The sequence below is a fragment of the Primulina tabacum genome, chromosome 14 (assembly GCF_025594145.1).
Source record: "Primulina tabacum isolate GXHZ01 chromosome 14, ASM2559414v2, whole genome shotgun sequence".
Taxonomy (NCBI): domain Eukaryota; kingdom Viridiplantae; phylum Streptophyta; class Magnoliopsida; order Lamiales; family Gesneriaceae; genus Primulina; species Primulina tabacum.
This window is the reverse complement of record NC_134563.1, coordinates 28,394,191-28,415,817: the sequence shown is the minus strand read 5'-3', so window position 1 is coordinate 28,415,817 and position 21,627 is coordinate 28,394,191. Positions and strand designations below refer to the sequence as shown.

Below are 21,627 nucleotides of genomic sequence, written 5' to 3'. Positions count from 1 at the left end.
ATTATTACTGTTTTGTCAATCTTTATCAAGCATTCAAATCGCACAACATCCCTCAAAAGATTCATCATTAAGTAGTTCTTGCATACACTCAGTTTCTCATCAGATCGATTAATGATCAATCTTGTGCACTTGGTATTCTCACTTATCTTTTACACATGAGTGTTGTTGTATTCTGATAATCAATTGTAACTATCAGAAGCCTGTTTTTGAACTGATCAAGTTAAAGAAAATAGTGTTAGGTGTTTCAGTTCATTATGGTTGTGGAACAGAGTTGAAGTGGGTTTTTACAAGTTATTGTACTGATCAAATCTTCTAGTGGAATCCTTCCGGAAACAGAAGAATGAGAGACGTAGAAACTTAGTTTTCGAACTTCCATTAACAACTTGTTGTCTCTTTTTTCACTACTTTTCACCTAAGTTGCTAAGTATATTATTCGTGCTGATAAGTGAACTAAAGCAAATCGAGTTGTTTCCTCTTATATCATACAGCTCAAATTACTCAGTTTAATTAGAATATTGTCTTGAGCTGTTAGCACAATTTAAACTCTACCTTATTTGACATAACATGTATAACAGTTAATTTACTCTTCTAATCGAAATATTTACACTAAAGATGCTTATTTAGACAATATAAATTCATCCTCTCTGGTTTAAAAGGAAGACAAAAATTAGAAAGCAATTTATGAAACAAAATATATACCATCTACACCTTCGGTGGAAACACAAGGTGAGGATGGAGAATTTGTTTATTTGCTATTATTATTTTATTATTATTAAAGTTTCAAGAGTTTAGTTCTATGTTCAGAAAATTCATTTCTCCACCCTATATATAGTTATCAACCCCTTCGTACAGATGGTGATGACATATGACAAAGATTATCATTATCTCTTGAATGATTGCACAGGCAAGTTACATTAGAAAAATAAAGTTAACATTCAATGACATCATTATAGTTATTAGTATTATATACGACTTTTCCTTGATAAAATAGAAGAAATTAAGTGTAAGGCGTAAAAAAAATTTGACTTTTTATTAAGTGTATTTATAAAAATACTCTTATATTTTTTTAAAAAGTTACAATAAATTTTATTAAAGTTAAATTTTCATTTTGTTAAAAAAAAAAACTAAATTATATATTTCGTTACATGTTAATATTATCCACAATTTAGATATTTTTTTAACCTTGATCGACTATTTTTTTTAAGAACATGATCTCTTCAAGTATATTTCAATTAGAGGTATGAAAGATACATGAAGAAGTTATTTAAAGAAAAAAATAGTTGATCATAATTATTTTACAAATTTTCTCTAATTTTTTTTATTATACGTACAATATAAAAGATAATTATATTTCCTCAGGGGAAAAAATTAATTATGTAACTGTTAAATGTTCGATTTTATTCCAAAAAACCATTTTGAAAATGTAATGATTTATATGTACATAACGCAGGTAAGTAGCTAGTGGTATTTTTATGAAAGGAGAAAGAACAAAACAGCCAACATCTCTGTGCAGATCAATCAAAGATAAACTTTGATCAACCGTTAGCTAGGCAGAATGCTTATAACAGAAAAGGTCAAATGCATCAATCGCTTGATTGTTCTTGAAAAAACACGGATCATCGCCGAATATGGCATGTTAATGTCCCGAAATGTTTCGCCTACACCGAAGCTGATCTGTCTTCTGATCTCTTGTACTCGGGCTTCAGCTCATAAGATCCTTGATTCACTCCCTTGTTATTGTAGACGCACAGAATCTTAAGCATGTCTTTCAGAAATTGCTGTCGATAAGATCAGGATATGAGTTGATTAGCTAAGGTCAAGAAAATAAAAGAGAGCATACCTCAGGCTGATCAGTCTCAAGAATCAGTTGTTTCAGTGTCCAGTTTGGCTGTTTCTCAAAAAGCTTGAACATGATCTTTTCCATCTCTTGGGGATCTCTTCTTGTTCTTTTCGTTTCTGGTCCCTTTGCTGGAATCTTTTTCTTATCCTATCCAAACGTTACCTCAAGTTTTATTCATTTCTATTATTAATTATCAGGCAAAGCGTTGTGCACAACCAACTAAAGAAAATCACTCGATAAGTAAAAGTTAGAAGGTAATGACTAATTACTGCTGTTCCAGATGCCTTAACATCAACCACTCTGAACATCGACCTCATATGCATTCCACTGTCATTATCAATAATCTGCATAAAATTCATGGAAAGAGAATATAAGGGCCAAGTAACACCTCTTATAAAATAAGTAATGAAAGTAAGGTGATAATTAACTCTTCTTGGAAAAAAGGTAAGGAGTTACCTGCACTTGTCTACTTCTATTCATATATTTGGTCATTCGTTCATGGCATAATTTTGCATAGTCTTCGATGTTTTTGTTGTGAGGCTTCATGTCAAATTTCCGGTAGATTTTCCCCTTCATGGAAAGGTTCCCTAAACAATACATATTTTGCCTAGGAATTACAATTAGCTGAAATTAAGTTCCTATTAAGAATTTTATTTTGGAGAAATAATTATAGTTTCATCATCAACACATATAATCCAACATCTGCATGGATACTAGTTCAAAATGTGATTGATCTTTACTTGTTAGTTTAGTTACAATTAACAGTGAGATGGTTACTTACCTTCTGGTGACTCAGAAAATACTGCCATAGGAATAACATCTTTGGAAATGTCCATTGAGAAGCACCTGGGCACGTTTTCATATGTAGCGCCAGCCAACTCCATTGTAAACTGATCATAACATCAAGTATTTCATCAAAAATCAGGGGAAACAATAGTAGTCGATACTCAGCAAAATAACTCTGCCCTTTAACATTAATCTGGAATAGATTACATAGTTTAAGAATTGATTATAAGAACTTAAAGATGTAGTTATTTACATGCAAATTAGGTAAGACCAAAAGCATGACCCAAAAAAGACATGTTCAATTGTTACTTTTTGTGAATTAGCTTGAACTGTACACTATACCCCCAGTTAAGACTAGAACTTGGAGATCATAAGAGACAGAGAGCAGCCTCTAAAGTCAAATCTACTTTAGTTCAAGCCTTGCAAAACAAGCGCCTAGTTGAACTTAAAAGTTGCACATCAATGACAAATATTTGACAACCAAATGAGAGTAATACGTTCAAGCTAAAAAATGAGAAACCGTTCCAAAGACCATAGGAAAGCAAACGAAAATTACAAGGAGTGATGCCTGGGAGAAGAGACTTCCATGAAATCATCCAGAACCAAAGAAAAAAAGCCTTGGAGCTAAATGATGGAGTAGATTAATGACGCATTCAAAATATAAAGTTATAAAGTCACAACTTTCAAAACGTATCCCAACAAAAATTACATTCAATGCATCCAATTCAAAGAGATAAGTGATTGATATCCTTTGCATGCAATTTAAAGAAGAAATAATTAACAAGAGAAGAAACAAATTAATGGTAAATTGCCTGGGTGGAGGAGTCGTCGTTGGGGAGGAGAGGATCCACGGCGACGATGACTTTGGCGACGGTGGGACATGGCACTCCGGAGGTGAAGGGCTGAGGCGGGTGGTGGTGGCGTTGCATGGCACGTGCGACAACGGGAGGGCATTTCATCAGCCACACGTGTCTGTCCGCCTTACCAGTATCCAAATGGCTATTGCTATTCTTCATCATCGTGGCGGCCTCACTGTTCGCTCTCTCCGCCATCAAATCTCTCTCCCTCTTCTATATGAAACTAATTTACGTTCTCCCACCGAATGTTATTTTATATTCATATGTTAATACGTTGATGGAAAAGTGAGAAAGATATCAAAATTATATTATATTTTTATTTATATATTCATAAGTAAAATGCCATTTTTTTTAAACATAACGAAATATAACAAATTATATATTTATTAGATGAGACTGAATACGATTCTCAAATTAATTACAATGAATTCGGCTTGTTTAGTATGATTTATTATTTAGATCATTCATAAAAAATTATTATTTTTTATGTGAACGCTGTGTTTGATACTGGGTGATTAGGTGAATAAACCCACCTAATCATATGTTTGGTACGTTTTTTATTTAATCAAGTCAATCCCTCCTATGAATGATTATGTTATATTAGGTGTGATAAAATAATCACTCATCACCCCTAGGATTATTTATCTCACTCTTAATACATCCTATTTTTTCACTTTTACACTTCTCCTAAATTCAAACTCACCACCACTAACCTACACTGACCGCCGGACGACCACCGCCGCCGACACCGACCGCCGCCGACCGCTGTCGCCGCTGACCGCCGTCGACCACCGCCGATGTCGCCGACCCTCGCCGCCGACTGCCGGCCGATCGCCGGACCGCCGCCGCTTCCGGCCGGCCGACCGCCGTCGACCACCGCCACAAAATTGGAAGGACAATTTTGTCAATTCATCAAAAGATTATTATTTATCCAATTCTTAAAAATTATACCAAACATAATATTATTTTATCATTATCTACTTCAATCATTCTTTTTATCATTTCTCTCTTAATCATTTCATTATTTTATCCTCCAACCAAACGTACACGTTTCACAGATAAAGATTCGTGAAATTGTCTTACGAGAAACCTACTCATTTACCGATAGGACTCGTTTGATCCAACTGATAAATTTGCAAGATAATTATGCATCTTTAACTAGCTAGCCAGTGATACTCGAGGATTTGATGATATTGTCTTGATGAAAAGATTTTTTCTTATGAATATGAAATTTTGACTGCTTTCGTCGTATTTGGCCTTTTCTATTTATTTAGCAACTAAATAACATTTTTAAATTGGTTAATCAGCTAAACTGTATTTACTAACCATCTATTGAGGATAAAAACAATGCTTAGACTTACTTAAGCTCCATACAAACGATGAAAATTCTAATCAAAACTTCCGCATGTATGTTTTATAATTCATATCATTGCACTTTCCTGCCCAAACTAAAAAAATAAAAATATATAATTATTATGTTGAATCCAGGAAAGAGTCTACGGATTGCTTATCATGCGGAGAGAAAGACACCTCGTCTCTTTTTCTTTGCAAAAAGTTCGCATTCTGCTCCACCTGCAGATCCAAAACAAGCATTCATACTTACGGACATTATGTGTATTAACTTATCATATAGGATCATGAACAGTTGTATTTAACATACAGGTGCAACTAAGAATTAAGTACCTTGTCAATCAAATGCTTGACCAAACGACGTAAACTCTCAGAACTCGTGGTCTCGATAAAGTTGCGCATACAGATCAGTGGAATACAAGCTAGGTCAGGGAAGGAAATATGGGAGCTCCATTGAGAAAAATGCAGTGAGAGCTGTTCAATGTCTGAGCGTAAACTTTCCTCTTGGAAATGTTTTGATTTTAGGGAGTGCTTCGGCAACTGTAGAGGTTAATTCGCAATTAACATCATGAAGGTTCTGAATTAGAAAAGGAATCAGTAAAGCATTTTCATGCGATAGAGTAGGTAGATCCCCTAACTTTCAGGACTGATGCAATATTGAAGTTATTTTGAGCTTTTCTATTTTCCTTGACAACCTTGTATTCCAAAATATCCAACACCAGTGAAGCAAGTGGAATAAAATTACCACTGGAACTGGAGAGACAATTAAGCCACTCAAGGCACTTAAGCCTCAAAGGGAAATATCTCGGACCAGGAAACATGAGAGCCAAGGCATATATAAGTTGAATGGTCATAAAGAATGAAGACTGGAGATCATGGTCACATATGTTGGTTGATATGAACCTAACCCACAGATCAATGCAATTAATATATTCCCAACTGCAAATCGTTTTAACAGCTTCCTGTCTTGCAAGAAAATGAATACAAACGAGTAACAGAACTTGATAAAAACAAATAATTAGCAGAAAGGAACAAGAGTGGTAATTCCATCATTAAGTGTAACTGTGTAAGCTGAATTTTTGCAGAACAAGAAAAAAGATTCATAATCATTATACTAAACTTAGCATTGATATCAAACTTATACCTTCGTCTTTGTTTGCAACCCATATTGCATTAGTTTTGCAAGTTGACTAATAGAAGCAGCAGCTCTAACAGATGATTTTTGCACATCCACGGAGCACAAGTCAACTATCGAATCTCTTAAAAACTGCATATGTTTGATATCGGTAATTTCTGTAACTCTAGACCGAGAAATAAAAACTACCATAGTTTTTGACTAGCAGGTGGTAAAATAAATGGAACTAAACATGGCAGCAGCATCTCGTATGATGAGCAAGGAAGCTGTTGACAGAAATCCTCCACTTGTTGCCCACAATTGCACGGTTACCTGTTTTAAAAAATTGGAATTGCCAGAATCAGATGAGTAAAAATAATTAAAAAAACTACGAAATTCTATATAAAAGCATTATTTTTAATATTATTTGATTGAATTCCAAAAAGGAACGTCCAGACCCATGTCAAGTTTATGCTAACAATATATCCAGATACTCCATCCAGGTGCATCCACAAGCACGTTAACATCCATAACTAGAATGTGCCTATGGACTCGGGAACTTATAACAATCGACACCAAAAAAATTATAGCTTCACACTCACATTTAGGCTATGCCCATCGAATTTCATAACAGGATCACAACTAAATCCCTAATTGCCAGATACATTGATTACATCACCAAATTAACTTGCACCTTTTCTAAAAAAAGCTAACAGATGGCATCTATACCAAGTGGGATTCTCCTTGAACAGATAGAAACCTCAATACCGCTCATCTGTGGCTCAACCAAAAAGGGAAATTACAAAAGTACAATGATAGCATAATCCATGAGCATGCAAAAGTAATCAAGCATGACAAATAATAAATAATCAAAATTACATCGTAGGTTTCAAATAAAATACCTTCATGAGCCTTTGTACCAGTGATGGGAAAGCAGCAAAAAATATTAGAGAAGATCTGAACCTTGTCAAAGCAAAAGCCAAAATGTCTCTGTCAGTAACCTGATCCAACAGAAACAATGTACTTCTCATATATGACTTGATAAGTGGTTTCAAGCTTTCCCGTTTTGAAACTTTTTTCAGTTCCAATATTTTCTCTTTCATGCAATTTGAAGATGACAACTGCAACAACTCTCGAAATGTGTCATCTGCATTCGAAAGTGTGAAAACCAGAATGTTGCAGAAGGTTTCGCTGTTGTCAATTCTATGGCCAATTGATCCAGCTCCGTAGAGGCACGCTGTGCGATAATCATTCAGCAGACTAATGAATGCAGATTGGTTACAGCTTTCTTTAATCATTTGAAACCATGTATTAACAATACTATTTGTCAAGAGTTTCCCCTTCTCTGCGGCCACTCCACCTTCATCCAATTCCCCTTCATCGCTTCTATCTTCATCTGAGTACTATAGAAAAGAACAGAAAGATGAGTATAGAGTATGAAAAATTGTCAATAGAAGGTAAGGAAGAAAACTTATATATTGCCTACTTGAGTACAAGTTCCAAACCAGTCATTATAAAGTAACTTCAAAAACAATTTCTCGTACATATCCAGGTAATTATCTAATAACCTAACTAATAATGTGAAACTACATTTTGCAGTCTGGATATTGGCAAGAATGAATATGCAATATAAAATCCCAAAATAAACATAACTTGTAGAGAAATAACTGTCTGATTAAACAAGGCATCAGCATTATTGTAAAAAAAAAAATTAAACAGCATATTATTCCAAACATGATATTTAAATAAGCCATCCAACAGGAAAAAAAAAGTGGGGGAATTAATTAAAAGACAGTAAAACATCTCACCAGATCTCCATTTGGAAATTCTTCATTCCGGCTGTCGTAGGTTTTTAAGAACTTACTAAATTCAGGATCCTGAAATGCTCAAACAAAGGTGCTTCGACAAATAAAATACTGTACACATGTAATAAATTTATGAAAGATCGAGAATTTAAGTAGTAAAACAGAATAACTGAGTGGGCACCCAAATGAATAGGAGAGAAATCCGAAAGAGATATCGCAATCTTAACGAAATATAAAGTTAAGATAGAATGAACTAACATTGAAGTGCACATAAGAAGCATACGGAAAGTGTGCGCAAAAGTTAAGATAGAATGAACTAATATTGAAGTGCACATAAGAAGCATACAGAAAGTGTGCGCATGTCTGTAGATGATTAGTTTAGAACCAAGGAAATTAATTCTCACACAGAGGTTGGCGATAGAAAATCTTCAACCAAGTAGTAAATCCAAATGATGCTATGCTGCATGAATAAATCAAACTGAAATGCAATAATGAATAGCTGTAATGAGCAGTGTAAGCGGATATATATATATTTATATATATAATAAATTTTTCTTCAATTTATTTTAGAATCCATTTAATAGATGAAAAATAAAAACAAAGAGACATGTATTTATTATTATTATTCAATGAAGATAAGGACATATATGTAAAATGACAATTCAAAGTCATAGATATACAGATAGATATAGATATAGATAGATAAATAAGATAAGGAGATACATATAAATTCACAATCCAAAGTCATATATTTATAGTAGTACATAACAGATATATATATATAGATATAATATATATTTATTTATATTTATATATAGAATAGATTTTTCTTCAATTTGTTTTAGAATCGATTAATAGAAAGAAAAAAACATTCAAACAAAATATGGAATATAAAAACCCTCCTCAAATCAACAACATATATATCTCAAATCCATCAATTAATCTGAAATCGAGAAGTTTTTAAAATCTACATACTTCCCAATCCAAACAAATGCCCTAATCTTAATCTCGTCTTAACATTCTTCAACCGACTCTTCTAAATGTCAAAAATTCATCTCTTCCGCTCTAACCATACTGACCAGCAAATACAATGAACTAATATTGTCCAAAAATTATACCCTTCCTGTCAAGTTCGCGTCCAAGGTCTGCAGCAAATAGTTTGTGTGAAGTTCTTGGAGCTACCCAAACCGAACTCATCTCCTACAAAGCTCTAAATCAAAGACACCTCGTGTAAGAACGATGAATAAGCAGATGATCCTGATTCTCCACCTCTTTCCAGCCGCAGCACGCATCAATTCAGACAGAGCACACGAAGGTCATCTCTTTTGCATCAAGTTGACAGCTTACCCAGCACTGCGGTCAACGATAAGACTTGAACATTTGGTGGGATCGAAACTTTCCAAATGACATGAAAGAGACAGAAAAAACCATTGATAGGAAATAAAGATTTGAATAACAATACCCCTGAATGATCCCCATCCAAACCCTGATATCATCAACATCCTCAACCAATCAGACCCTTTCTAAAGATCCTAACAAAAAGCTCAACTCATTCACTTTCTCATCCCTGAAATCCCTCTGCAAATGCAAGACCCAAGATAAAGAAGAAGAGGAAGAATCATCCCAGTGGATAAAATGATAAATGGGCATATTATGAACCGATGATAACTGAAATAAAATAAAATAAAGATCCTTAACAGTATTAGAATTGTATTGAAACTGGGAATTCTCCAATTAGATTATCCGTAACCGAAATCAATCTAGGGTCTCATTTTACTGAAACATCCCCCAATCTAGCTATATTAGGTAGTAATATACATTCAACAAACATAGACTTCCACAGACTTCCAATAAATCTCCTATCCACCGACTATCTCTTAATTTCTTGAAAAACAACATTATACGACCTCTCCTTACGCAAAACTGCTCTAACTAATCCCTACGACTACCTAAGCCTCTTCCCCTAATATTACAAGAACAAATCTTCATTTAACAACTGCAGAGCCCCTATGAGACAATATTTTCTCATAATTGATCCCATCTCACCACCCCGTAGCTAGGCAATTATGCTCCTCCAACGTCTGACTTGTTTATATTTTGAATAGAAATTCTTCTAAAATCACCTATTTTTTTTGGAATAATCCTCTTGAGAATCTTGATACGTCTGCCTCCTAGCAGCAGTTCTAGCCCAAAACACTTGCTTGCTGAACTTGCCACATTTTCTTTAAGACTGTCCCACTCTTGATTTCACTAACAAACAAGTCGACTCCTCCGATATTGTGAGTGGCTAAAATCCCAAGCATCATTAAGATTCTTAGAGATAGCCCTCTCTTCGCTAACGCAAACCCCAGGTACAATTGTTGTCTCCACAACTATTTCCTCGATTTTTGGCTCCTTGTCTACTACTTCCTTGATCTTTGGCTCCTGCACAGTTACGTTATCCACATCTACCTTATTTGAACATGTAGATGATCCTGATCCACTGTATTCCTCATAAACACCTTCCATTTTCCCCCACCCAACCATCATTCTCGCTCCGTCAACCACCACCTGAGCGTATGATTGTCGTTCGAAGATCTCGTACGCTGCTATATTAACAGAGTCCACTACTCGAACCTCCAAAAGACCAAATTGTGATTGGACCTGAAACAAACTATTAAAAAAATCACCTTCAGGTCCTACCACCTTGATTTTCGCCGCAGATAAATCCTTAAGCATAGCTGTGTCTTGGCTAAATTCCAATAGACCTCCACAAGAATCCTCGATAATCTTAAGCAAATCTGTTGCCCACATGTTCCACGGAAGTCCGAAAATCATAACCCAACTATCAGGACACTCATACACTGTCTCCTTTCTGTTTATCTCCTGACTCGCCGTTCAAATGACAAAGTAACTCTCTTTTCAAAAAAGCATCTCCTCAACCAATGTAGAATCATCTTTCATTGTTCGGCCACCACACTGCTTTATTGGCTTGAAATGAAAATTTTCAAAGCGCCGCTTCGACCGCCTTACGAATAACAACCCGAATCAAGTTCCAAGAAATGTTGACTTCCTCCCTAGTGATAATAAGTGCTTCACTCCTGTCCTTATCCTTACAATTAAATAGTTTAACCTCATCCTCAACAATGGTAGACGCTGGCTTATTCCGTGCATGGTCATCTTTCTGGAATGCATCATTATATTGCTCTCGACCTACACGCAGATGAACCGGTACCTTTTTTTTCCTACGCAGGACTTTGGACAGATTATTAGCCAAGCACTTCCAATCCCACATAGAAATACCACTCCGTAGTATGATGCACCGCCTCTTACCTTGTTGAATGAATTTAAACACTTCCAAAAAGCTACCTCTGTTGTTAACAAACCTTTGAATAGAAAACAACATTGTTGCCCCTGAATCGGTTAAAATCCGGACATGATTTAGAATTATTGATTTAATCCCAAAGCTTCGAACACAATCATTGGGTACAGCCAAAATCTGCAACCAACAAATAACTCTGCATTTCTAGATCTTGATGTACTCTTCCGACGCTAGTCAGGCACAGAAAGGACACACATTTTCGAAAAGAAGATGAAGAAAAATAAACGAACGACGAAGAGGGGCGGAGGTCGGAAAGGGTAGGTGGAGGTAGGCTAAGATCGAAAAGGGTAGTTGGTGGTCCAAGTCTTTTTTAGTCTCCCTCTTCGTCTATTAATACAGGTACTAGTCATGGTCCCGCATCTCCTAACTGGAGCCTCTCTATTAGTCCCCTTTTTTTTATGTGTCCATACCATCTCAAGTTGTTTCCTCAATTTTTCTTCGATGGCACAACCCCAACTTTTTCTCTAATATACTTGTTTCTTAGCTTATCCATTATTATACGTCCTCGTATCCACCTTAGCATCCCTATCTCTAGGACTCAAATCTGTTGTTTATGTGTCCGCTTTGCCGTCCAACATTCAGATCCATATGACAAAACAGATCTAAGTCCGCTATTCTGTAAAACTACCCTTTGAGTTTTAGGGGTACTTTACGATCAAAGAATAACAGATGCATTTCTCCACTTCGACCCTCCTACTTGTATTCTATGTGATAAATATCTATCAATACCCCCATCTTTCTGTAAAAATGATCCTAGATACTTCACTCGCCAGTAATTCGACATATCTTATTTTAACTATTGGCTCACTGCTCCTAGTATTGCTAAACTTAAATTCAATGTAATATGTCTTTGCTATGCTAAGTCTAAAACCTTTATCTTCCAACGTTTCTCGCCAAGTCTCAATTTTGGAGTTTACTCTTCACGAACCTCATCTACCAAGACAATGACATCTGCAAACAAAATGCACCAAGGCACCATGTCATGAATATGTCTGTGAGTTCATCTATGACAAGTGCACAAAGATAAACTTAAAGTTGATTCTTGATGTAGCCCTATCTTTATACAATCTCCCTTGCCAGGAAATTTCCAGTAGCAGTTTAGTCTTCCTCAATCCCATGCACTGTGTAATCATATCGCGGCTTTGCTAGATTGTCAAAAACCAATAGAGAGAGGAAGGTAGATACTTGTATCTTTAAGTTTTGACTAAATTATCTAATTTCCTCCAAAACTTTGAATATCTAGCATGCCAGCATGGACATGATCATACTAGGAAAGAACATCAATCATTAAGTTTCACCATACGAAGGACTTGTAATTGCTCATATAATTTTGAATCAACAAATAATTAAGTGTCACCTTCTTTTTCAATATATCCAGCTTCTTCTTCAAAATGGCCACATCGGCAAACAAATTTTGGTTCCGAGCCGAATAGGTACTGGTAGTTGTCTCATCTGCACACACGACTCATGGTAAACAAGAAGATATTTTGATTGGGAAATAAAAAGATTTAAGTAGAAGAACTAAGAAAATCTATGGAGAGCAACCAAGGTTTTTCTCAGTCCCATTTTCTTCAACATTCGAACAACTCGAGTCCTAAATACAAGAGTACACAATCAACGGTAGGCAAATAGATCATAGTCATGCAAAGTGAATGACATTGAAGGATAGTAAGTCTGTGATAAGTGCAAGAATTGCACTTAATTTATATGTTAATCCAGTTGATCTATGTTGGTTTCGAACAGAATTACGTCTGTTTTTGTTGTTTTTGTGTCGTGTAGTGGATAAACAACTAGTTGATGGTTTAGAGCAATCAGAGGTATTTTTGAGCGTGAAACTGAGATATACGAGAGCAACAGCGCCACAACAGGCGCAGTAGCGCTCATTTGTGCGAAGGACAAGCGTCTAGGCGCTGCCCAAGAAGCGCCGCGGCGCCTCATTGCCGAAGAATAAGCGCCTAGGCGCAAAGCAACAAGCGTCCGCGGCGCTTACATTCACGAATGACGAGCGCTTAGGCCGCTAATTACTCAGCGCCTAGGCGCTAGTGGCGGCGAGGAAAGATTAAATGGGCTTCGACTCACGGCCTAGAAGAGAAAAAAAAAAAGAAAACAAGGGTTCAGAAGAAATGAGGGCGGCTTTTGGAGAGAAAACAGATAAGAGATCAGGAGCAAACACGAGACGAAGATCGGGAAAGCAAAGATCGATCACAAATAAGAAGAACGACGGATCTGGGGACAGAGACGACACTTCGGATTTGTCATCTATTCTTTCGCATCTATACTTTCTAGTGTTTCAATGTCTAAATATTCAAACATGTGTTGTTTTTATTTAAATTCGTCATGAACTAATTTTCTAGTCTAGAGAATGACGTAGCTTTGTTGATACGATGATTTGACGTGGTGGTTTGTTTGATTGAATTCCGTTTTTGTTTAGTTGTGTTCTCTGTGTTTATTTGACTGCAATTTACTGGCCATAAATTGGGTGTTGTCTGATTAATTCTACAACTCGGGAGAGGAACTAGGATTAAAGATCATTAGAGATTCTTATTAGGAATGTTTGAATCGAGGTTTGAATGATACAGTTTATTCGTCACTTGGGAAAGGGGGAATAAAATAATTAAGTGTTCTTAGCCATTAAATAATTGGAATTCATGAATATAAATTTAACTGAGAATAATTATCATGGAAACTTGTGAAATCATTTCTCTATATATTTTCTCTCACTGTTATTTCTCAACTCGGTGATTAGATTAATTATTTGTTTTCAATTAATTCGTTTAAGCAAACCAAACATTTTACTGAATTTTCTAGATAAATTCGGGATTATTCTAATTACAAGCATTGATATACGTTTATATATACACTACTCGTGGGATCGACACTTGTACTCAAAAATACATTTTACTATAACTTGACGTCAGTGCGCTTGCGAGCAATCAAGGAAAACACGCAACAATTTTTTGGCGCCGTTGCCGGGAAGTGTCAAAATTTGAATTTATATCAGTATTGTTACCAATTAGTCTAGATTATAATTTAGAGCATTTTATTTTATTTTATTTTATAGTTATTTTTTATTGAGTTGTTCATTTTCTCTGCTTGACGGTGCATGCTCAGATCGCACAGCCCTGATTTGCCTATTTTTTATTCGGAGATCGAAAGAACGGCGAGAAGACTAAGAAAAGCAAGAAGGGAAGAAATCCAAGCAATTGTTGAAAACAGAGAGGACGCGAGATATAACCCACCAGAGGCTATACCTATCAGAGTTCACTTCAGACCAGTGATCAACGCACATTATTCTGGCATTGCTCGAGGGACTATAATTGCCAACAATTTCGAGTTGAAGCCTGCACTGATGAATATGGTTCAACAGAATCAATTTGCGCGAACTGCCACTGCTGATCCTCACGTTCATTTGGGGACTTTCCTAAAGATCACAAATACGGTAAATATTAATAATGTTCCGCATGATATTATTAGACTGCGTTTGTTTCCGTTTTCTCTCAGGGACCAAGCAAGAGGATGACTCCAATCATTGCCGCTGGGGAGCATCACAACGTGGCAAGAGTTGGCAACAAAGTTTCTGTCTAAATATTTCCCACCTGCAAAGTCTGCACAGTCGAAGATTGAGATCAGTACTTTCAGGCAGACTGACTTTGAGCAGCTTTATGAGGCGTGGAAAAGGTATAAGGAGTTGTTGCGGAGGTGCCCGAATCATGGTTTTGAAGACTGGGTACAAATTGAGCTTTTTTATAACGGATTGAATGGTCAGACACGGACAACAGTGGATGCAGCGGCAGGTGGCACGATTTTTGCCAAGTCTCCTGCTCAAGCCTATGACTTTGCTTGAGCAGATGACTATTAATAGCTATCAATGGCCGTATGAGAGGTCAGGAGTAAAGAGGACAGCTGTAGTTTATGCTGTGGATCCTATCACATCACTCATTGCGCAAGTATCAGCATTGACTACACAGACAGTGACTATGAATAAAGTGAGTACATCAAACACTGAGGGACCATCGGTTGTTGTTGAAGAATCACAATTTCCTGAAGAAGTTCAATATATCAACAAGAAGAATTTTGGAGGCTATGGAGGATATCGAGGTAACCTTTCCCCCATAGTTGTCAAGGGCGCAAGGCGCACCGAGGCGCACAAGGGCTCTGGAGCCTGAGGCGCAAGGCGAGGCGTGCGCCTTACAAAAGCAAGGCGCACGTTTTTAATTTTTTTTAAAAAAATATATTTATCTTGGAATAATATATTAAATTATGAAATAATTAAGTCACAATGTCACACAAAACAAATAATTAATAAGTTCATAATAATAAGTAACACGATTAAAATTCTTCAATCATCCAAATAAAGTTCGTCTTCTTACATCGAATCATCAGAGTCCCTAGAACTTTCGAACTTGTATTCTTCTTGATCTTCACCACTTTCTTGATCAACATCAATTTCTTCTTCCTCTTCATCCAAAAGATGTGAAATTGGCCTTTTTCTGATTGTTTTGGATGTAAATGTCCTTACCTCGTTTGAAGAAGATGAAGCACGAGATCTAAAACCATAAATCGGTTCCCCAACCCCAGACTCTCGGCCTACATCACCCCATGTCAAATCATCATCCCCAAAGACTAGATTATTTTCTTCATTGTCCAATCCTCCCATCAACCATTCATTGCTATCATCGATATCATCCAATGAAATAGGATCAATTTTGTTTGTAATTCTGTTGCAGTCTGCAGACTCTGCACAGCTCTTGTCGCTTATTTAATTTGTTAACTGGGCTGCTAGGGTTTGGGAGGGCTGGGCCTTTTACGTTTTAAGTTAATATTAAAAAAACAGAGATACGGAATTTTTTTTAAAACGAGAGCCCTTCCAAGGCGAGCCCAGGCGTGCCCTGAGATTGCCCCAGGCGCAACACCCGCGCCTAGTGGCGCCTTTCGCCTTGAGGCGAGAGGCGCTCGTCTTTGACAACTATGCCTCCCCCTAATACTCATCATTCTGGGTTGCGAAACCATGAAAATTTTTCTTACGCAAATAATAAGATTGTATTGAATCCTCCACCGGGGTTCAATACATCAAATGGGGAAGGGAAGCCATCATTTGAGGATTTGGTTGGAACATTTGTTGCTGAATCTGGCAAGAGAATGGCTAGGACTGAATCTAGACTTGACAACCTTGAGACACACATGGCGAATATTGGTGCTTCCTTGAAAATCCTTGAGTCGCAAGTGGGGCAGATAACGAAGCAATTCACGTCTCAACCGTCAGGTGCAGTACAAAAGACTGCAGACCCAAATCTGAGAGAAGTGAATGTCGTTTTTATACAGCACAAGGAGATTAGTGTGGTAAGCAGAGAAGAGAAAGAGGTTAAACCCACACCTATCCGGGATGAAAAGCCAATTCTAACCAAAAGAGTCCGAGGTAAGAAAAATGAGAGATGTGATGCAAATCAATGCATTGATATTTCTTTACTTCCCTACCCCCATATATTTTTACAATTACAAGCAGAATTTCAAAAGAAAAAAGGTCTTGACGATCTCAAGAACCTACACACTAATATTGATTCTGCAGATCAGGGGGAAGTGAAATTTTCAGAAGGAACACGAAGAAATCTTCCTCAGAAGCTGCTAGATCCCGGTGAATTTGTTGTGCCATGTGAAATAAGGGGTCAATTGATGAAAAAAAGCTATATGTGATTCGGGAGCAAGTGTGAATATAATGCCAAGTTCTCTTTACGAGAAACTTGGACTGAGCGGGATCAAACCCACAGAAGTAATCTTGCAGCTGGCAGATAAATCGGTGAAGGTGCCATTGGGTTGTGTAGAAGATGTTGAACTTAAAATTGATAAATTGAGGCTTCCAGCAGATTTCGTGGTACTTGACGCGTAGAACAGTAAGAATGTTCGTATCATTCTAGGACGACCATTCTTAGCTACTGCTGGAGCCATCATCTACTTGAAACCATAGTTGTCAATCGCCCATAGCGCCCCGTTGCGCAAAGGTTGCCCGTGGCTATAGCGCATAGCGAATAGCGTAGCGAGAGTTATTTGAAAGTAAAGCGCCATAAGTATATAAATTTATAATATATAGCATATAGTAACATCAATTCAAAAATCTTAATTTTCAGCATAATATTCCATCAACTTTAATTGTAAAATGCTAAAACCTGAAATTATTTTAAGTTTTTTCATTGAAATATAACAGAAGACACAAAAATAAAACAAGAAATGCAGAAAAATATAATTTTCAGCAAAAACCTAAGTAAGTACATGCCAAAAAAGCCAAAATTAGAAAAAAAAAGGACAAAAAAATAAGCATGTAGCTTCGTTTTGCAATAGCGTCGCTATTTTAGCTATCGCGATTGTCGCTATAGTGCCAATAGCAAGGATAGCGAGCGGTATTGCAAAGTCCATGGCGCGTAGCGATGTGGTGTCGCTTCGCTACGCTATTCGCTATAGCGAGGGCTACGGGGGCTATTGACAACTATGCTTGAAACAACGAAAATTGACAATGGATGTCGAAGGTCAAAGGGTGGAGATCAAAGCATCCAAAAGTTGCATTTATCATTTATTCTTTCGCATCTATACTTTCTAGTGTTTCAATGTCTAAATATTCAAACATGTGTTGTTTTTATTTAAATTCGTCATGAACTAATTTTCTAGTCTAGAGAATGACGTAGCTTTGTTGATACGATGATCTGACGCGGTGGTTTGTTTGATTGAATTCCGTTTTTGTTTAATTGTGTTCTCTGTGTTTATTTGACTGCAATTTACTGGCCATAAATTGTGTGTTGTCTCATTAATTCTACAACTTCAGGGAGAGGAACTAGGATTAATGATCATTAGAGATGCATCGTTGAATGTTTATATCGTTCGGAAGGCGTATAACTTTAGCGAGGCTTAGGCAAGAACATTGTTTGCATTTATCATTTAAATCTAGGTTCTTATTAGGAATGTTTGAATCGAGGTTTGAATGATACAGTTTATTTGTCACTTGGGAAAGGGGGAATAAAATAATTAAGTGTTTTTAGCCATTAAATAATTAAAATTCATGAATATAAATTTAACTGGGAATAATTATCGTCGAAACTTAGTGAAATCATTTCTCTAGATATTTTCTCTCACTGCTATTTCTCAACTCGGTGATTAGATTAATTATTTGTTTTCAATTAATTCGTTTAAGCAAACCAAACATTTTACTGAATTTTTTAGATAAAGTCGGGACTATTCTAATTATAAGCATTGATATACGTTTATATATACACTACTCGTGGGATCGACACTTGTACTCAAAAATACATTTTATTATAACTTGACGTCGTGCGTTTGCGAGCAATCAAGAAAACACGCAACAATCTGAAACCTCAAAAAGATAACCATCACTATCTGATTCTTTTACGACGTCGCTGTTGTCATTTTCAGCGAACATTGCATCAAGAGAAATATATTCAGGAACTCTGGATTCAGTGCCCCTGAGAACAAATGTAAAGATTAATAGTAGAAAATCATAGTGGCGTGATTCTCCAAAGGATCATATAGCATTTCCAAGAGCATAAGGAAGACCATATAGATATAGAGCACATTTATCATTGATGGTGAGCCAATCAGACGAAGGTACAACATATGTATTGGCAGGATCCACAGACTACCAACCACTCCACCCACTAGGTCTAGTGCATATAAAATATTTGTGCACCAGGAAGAAGTATTGTGACAGAGCATTGATTGTGAAGTTGAAAATGCATGAACTATCTCATACTATGAATGTTATTTCATGATAACAGTTTAAAGACTGGTAACTCTGAAATTCTGAAGCCTGAACTTAAAATTACTCCTTAATTTCAAAATCATCTGATTGAGGTCGCTCTTTTGCACTATAACCTTATATTATACTATGAATACTTTGGTAACAGAACAGAACAGAACATCAAAAGCTACAACATGAGACAAAAACATCCAATTCATTTTTATTACCTTTCATTTGAAGGCTCCACCAGACTAACCAATTTTTCCTTCTTGTCATTCTGAACACCTTCTGCGGAACAAGTAAAGAACAAAATTATGTTGACTGTACAAATAGTTATCTTTTCTTGGTCAATTTCAGAAGCATAAGAGCTATCTATCACACATAATAAAGCTTTGCAAATCCCAGAATTTCATGGTTTCCAAAAATCATTATTTCATGAGTTCAGAAATATCAGCGTAAAAAAATAAAAGAAGGAAATAAAGAAAGAAAAGAAACAAAAACCAATAGAGACTTTTGCTAAAAAAAACACAAACAAGCAAATTAGAGGAATATGTAATCACATTAATTATCCGCACCAAAAAGAATAAAGAAGGACCATTTTCAGGCTTCATAATACAGGAGTAGGAACCAAACAACGTTAACACTAAAAAACAATGAGTGGAAAATACACACACGCCATTAAAAAATAAAGATCCAATAAGCGCCAGTAAAAAATAAAGATCCAATAAGCATATTTTTTTTTGGAAAAAAAAAAGATACATACAAAATAACGGAGCTTGAAGGAAATGTCATTTTAATGAGGGTCGATTGATGATATATAAATCACATAAATATATATAGAGTTAATACAAAGAGAGGGACAGATTGATTGAGTACTGGACGATTTCTTCTTGAATAAAGCCTTAGTTTTTCGCCTCTGTTTCAGCACGGACTGAAGATTCTTCTTCGCAAATTTCCTCGCTTTTTTCCCTAGCTTCCCCATTTTTCTTTATCCTTGGACTCACTGATAGCGATCAGAATCTAGTAAAATGAGATTTGGGAAGGGGAAAAATGAAAATATTCAACAGACAAGTTCAACTGAATTTATTTCCCCAAAAATAAGAAAATTTACCACCTCCGATAGATAGATTGAATTCCGGACGGTGGCTTCACTTCCAACTGAAAGCTGCGGTATTCACGAATTGTGGTCCTGGAACTGAATCCTAACGTATCACTGAAAGAGGTCGTGATTAGGGTTTAACAGGGGTTTTTAATTCAACCAAAAATCTTACTCGCCCAAATGACAATTTGGTTGGACAGATTTTTAATTGATCCAATTTAGGTTTTTTTTTTTTTTTAAAATATTATTTTTCTTCATTTATATTTGAGATGGGGTATTTTTTTTAACTATGATCAGCTATTTTCTTTAAAAAAGATGACATCTTTAAATGTATTTATCCTCAAATATAGACTGTCATCTTTAAAGTGGTTGATGGATCCGATATCATAATTATAAAAAAAATTATAATTTCTCTAATTCTAAATTGTTTTAGCCAAAACTATTTAATATTGTAATAAACATTATTAGATTTTGAAACAAGAATGTTGGTGGATGTGATTTCAATCTACTCTTTATCCGTTATAAAATGACAAAAATTTGTGTGACTGTGGGTCTCACGGATCGTATTTTGTGAGACGGATCTCTTATTTGGGTCATCTATGAAAAATATTACTTTTTATGCTAAGAGTATTACTTTTTATTGTGAATATTGGTAGAGTTGATCCGTCTCACAGATAAAAATTCGTGAGACCATCTCACAAGAGACTTCGTCTTATAAAAACGTCTTAATTATGCAATTCGACTTGACTATGATTAATGTAAATTATCTCGATGCTGAAATTATTGTCATTATTAATTTTAATCTCCAATTAAATCATGATTTTTATATAGAATCAAATTTTATCATCAAAATATATATATATATATATTCTTTAGCTTTAGTCCACCGAAACACAAAATCTTGGTTTTATCCCTCGTACATGAAAATTTTATTACTCACAATTACTTACAACAAAATTAATTTCATTATTATTTTATCCTATCGTAAAAATCAAGCAATGTTTTACTATTATTATCAATAGCTATAAAGGAAAAAATTTGTCTGATTTCCAAAAACTAAAATTAGAATACCAACTTTTCCCCCAATAATTTTGATACCCGAATATCCGATCAGACCCGGGACTACCCAAACCACTTCAGGACCCGAGCCCGTTCATAAAAGAAGGGTCTGGCCCATATCTATTACAAGTAAATCGGGCAGTGGCCAAAACTCTTAAAAGATCTCAAACTAGTCATGCCTCGGGAATCACTTCATGAGTATAAAGTGTCAAGATAACTGAGCCTTCAGTGTGACTATCTGAGCTTAGCTCAGGAAAATATTACGAAGAGTTATCTAAATATAGGATAGGCGTGCAAATCTTTAGTAATAAGGGAAAAATCTCGAAGATATCGGGATATATTCAAACTTATTAAAGATAATGCAGATCAGTATGAATTAGGAAACAGATAACTTATTTGAAGAACTTTTACCAGATTGGCCAATTTTGCCATATTCTGCTTAATACGATTCGAGCAAGATATCTTATTGTAATAGTTAGCTAATTCCTTCAAACTTGTCAAAGTCACCTTGGATTCGAGAAGAAGGAAATGAAGAAAGGGAACGAGCCTACAAAATTAATTACATGATTCGTTTTAAAACTTAGACCGAGGTCCCGGTTTTAACCCGAAACTTAA

General features: G+C 35.8%; 1 protein-coding gene and 1 pseudogene across 1 annotated transcript; both read right to left on the bottom strand.

Moving 5' to 3' along the window:
• Positions 1 to 1,399: 1,399 nt before the first annotated feature.
• On the bottom strand, positions 1,400 to 3,736 carry LOC142524865 (uncharacterized). Its single transcript, XM_075629007.1, has 6 exons — positions 3,439 to 3,736; positions 2,622 to 2,730; positions 2,297 to 2,427; positions 2,110 to 2,184; positions 1,841 to 1,987; positions 1,400 to 1,778 (listed from the first exon to the last, which is right to left on the bottom strand). The coding sequence occupies exons 1-6, from the start codon at positions 3,676 to 3,678 to the stop codon at positions 1,659 to 1,661; spliced, it is 822 nt and encodes a 273-aa protein (XP_075485122.1). The 5' UTR covers positions 3,679 to 3,736; the 3' UTR covers positions 1,400 to 1,658.
• Positions 3,737 to 4,782: 1,046 nt separating this feature from the next.
• On the bottom strand, positions 4,783 to 20,144 carry LOC142524964 (protein REBELOTE-like; annotated as a pseudogene).
• Positions 20,145 to 21,627: the final 1,483 nt, after the last annotated feature.

Bases quoted from the DNA above. Each gene is read 5' to 3' on its own strand.
- LOC142524865 (XM_075629007.1), bottom strand. From the start codon at position 3,678: ATGGCGGAGAGAGCGAACAGTGAGGCCGCCACGATGATGAAGAATAGC. The intron at 2,185-2,296 runs GTAACTCCTTAC...AATTTTATGCAG, and splicing joins ATAGAAGTAGACAAGTGCAG to ATTATTGATAATGACAGTGG. The intron at 1,779-1,840 runs GTATGCTCTCTT...TCTTATCGACAG, and splicing joins TTGAGACTGATCAGCCTGAG to CAATTTCTGAAAGACATGCT.